General features: G+C 36.8%; 1 protein-coding gene across 1 annotated transcript; it reads left to right on the forward strand.

Moving 5' to 3' along the window:
• Positions 1 to 309: 309 nt before the first annotated feature.
• On the forward strand, positions 310 to 780 carry LOC142168298 (uncharacterized). The gene has a single exon (XM_075228960.1). It carries the CDS (start codon positions 310 to 312, stop codon positions 778 to 780), a length of 471 nt encoding a protein of 156 aa, XP_075085061.1.
• The last annotated feature ends 1,509 nt before the right edge of the window (positions 781 to 2,289 follow it).

Below are 2,289 nucleotides of genomic sequence, written 5' to 3' on the forward strand. Positions count from 1 at the left end.
AAAATATCATTTTCATTTTATTAGGATCATGGAACCAATGCCATAGTCAAGGAAATTAGAGAAGTAAAGAAGGCAGATTAGATTTGCACAGGCAATTGTGAATACCTCTAGCAAGATTTGGGCTTTTATTGATGAAAGATTTGATGTAACAATAGTGATTGATATGGTGCATCATTTAACTTTGAAGTTATATGATACTGAAGATCACAAAGAGTTCATTCTTACCCTTGTTTATGCTAAGTGTGATCATATTGAAAGAATTGAGCTTTGGGATTCTTTGTATTATTTGGCTCGATATATGACTACACCATGGCTAGTGGGGGTGATTTCAATGTTATTTGGGATGAAGAAGAGAATTTTGGAGGGCTGCCAGTTTCACTAAATGAAGTAGATGACTTCAGGCACTGTATGAACACTTGTAATCTTATTGATATGGGCTTTAAAGGAAGTATATATACTTGGTGGAATAGGAGAGCTGAAGAAGATTGCTTTTTCAAGAGATTAGATCGAATGTTTGCAAACATGGAGCTACAACAGTTATGGCCAGGATTGGAGATCAATCATTTGTCTAAGATTGTGTTAGACCATTGTCCTTTGTTACTTACATATAATCCAGATCCAGTACCAATTAAGAAGAGCTTCATATTTCTTATGTTCTGGACAGAACATGAGTCGTATAAGGCAGTGGTGAAGGATAATTGGCAAGAAGATTTTCATGCAAATCCATTCATTCTTTTCAACCACAAGATTAAGAGATTGAAGAAGGAATTATCCACATAGAGTAGGGTAGCATTTGGTGATATTTTTCAGAAGACAGATAGCCTGGAGGAAGTGGTTAGAGTGCATGAAGCACATTTTGAACTAAATCCTATGCGGAAAAATAGGGAGAGGCTTCAAAAGGTCCAGGCAGAGTTGATCAAATATCTAACATTAGAGGAGAAGTTCTAGAAACAGAAATCTATAATGACATGGTTCAATGATGGAGATAGAAATACCAAGTTCTTTCATGCACACGTAAATGGGAAGAGAAAGATATTACAATTGAAAAGAATCCAAAATAGTGATGGTGACTGGATTGAAGATAAGGAAGCAGTGGTTGATGAGGCTATGAAGTTTTTTCAAGCACAGTTTCATGAAGATGTAGTTCCTTCAGAATTTGAAATCAATGATCATGTACCTCACATGGTGGAAGGCAGCCTACTAGAGAAGAGGTGAAACAGGCAGTGTATGGGCTAAATGGTGACAGTGCTGGAGGGCCATATAGATTCAATGGTAGCTTCTTTCACTCTTGTTGGGACATTGTTGGAGATGATGTGGTGGAGATGGTGAAGGCATTTTTTAATAGGCAGGAACTACCTAGGTTTATCACTCATAAAAACCTAGTTCTATTACATAAGAAGAACGAAGTGCACACCTTTTCTGATATGCGACCTATAAGTCTCAGTAACTTCATAAATAAAGTGTTCTCCAGAGTCATACATGACAGGTTAGTTGGCCTTCTACCTAATCTAATCTCAGATAAACATGCTAGATTTGTGAAGGGTAGAAACATTGTGGAGAATATTTTGTTGACTCAGGAAATTATCAGTGATATCAGATTGAGAACTAAGGCAGGTCCTAATATTGTAATCATGCTGGATATGACTAAGGCGTATGATAGACTTTCATGGATATTTCTGACCAAAATGTTGAGGAAGATGGGCCTTGCCGAGAGGTTCATTGGCTGTGTTTTTGGAATCATATCAAATAATTGGTACTCAGTGCTTATCAATGGGCAACCACATAGATTTTTTAAGTCTACAAGAAGAATTAAGCAGGGAGATCCTCTATCTCCTGCACTTTTCATCTTAGCAGTTGACGCAATGTCAAGAGGATTGAATGCTCTCCATTCGAATCTATACTTTTGTGGATTTGGTTTGCCAAAGTGGAGTCTTAAGATGAATCATCTGGCGTATGCAGATGACACTATAATATTCTCTTCTTCATGTGCAATTTTATTAAGATTAATCATGGAATTTTTGACAGATTATGAAGCAGCATCAGGTCAGTTAATTAACAAAACCAAATCTCCCGTGTATATGCATCATCTCACAAATAAAGAAGTAGTAAGGAAGGTGGAAAGGGTTACTGGGATTATTAGGCAGGATTTTCCATTCACTTACTTGGGATGTCCAATATTTTATGCTAGAATAAAGATGGAATTTTATCAAGGTCTTATGAACAAGGTGTTGAATAAAATGCAGTCATGGAAGGGAAAGCTTTTATCTATAGGACTCAGGGCAGTATTGA

Source organism: Nicotiana tabacum, chromosome 13 (assembly GCF_000715075.1).
Source record: "Nicotiana tabacum cultivar K326 chromosome 13, ASM71507v2, whole genome shotgun sequence".
NCBI lineage: Eukaryota > Viridiplantae > Streptophyta > Magnoliopsida > Solanales > Solanaceae > Nicotiana > Nicotiana tabacum.

Coding starts and splice junctions, on each gene's coding strand:
- LOC142168298 (XM_075228960.1), top strand. CDS start 310: ATGGCTAGTGGGGGTGATTTCAATGTTATTTGGGATGAAGAAGAGAAT.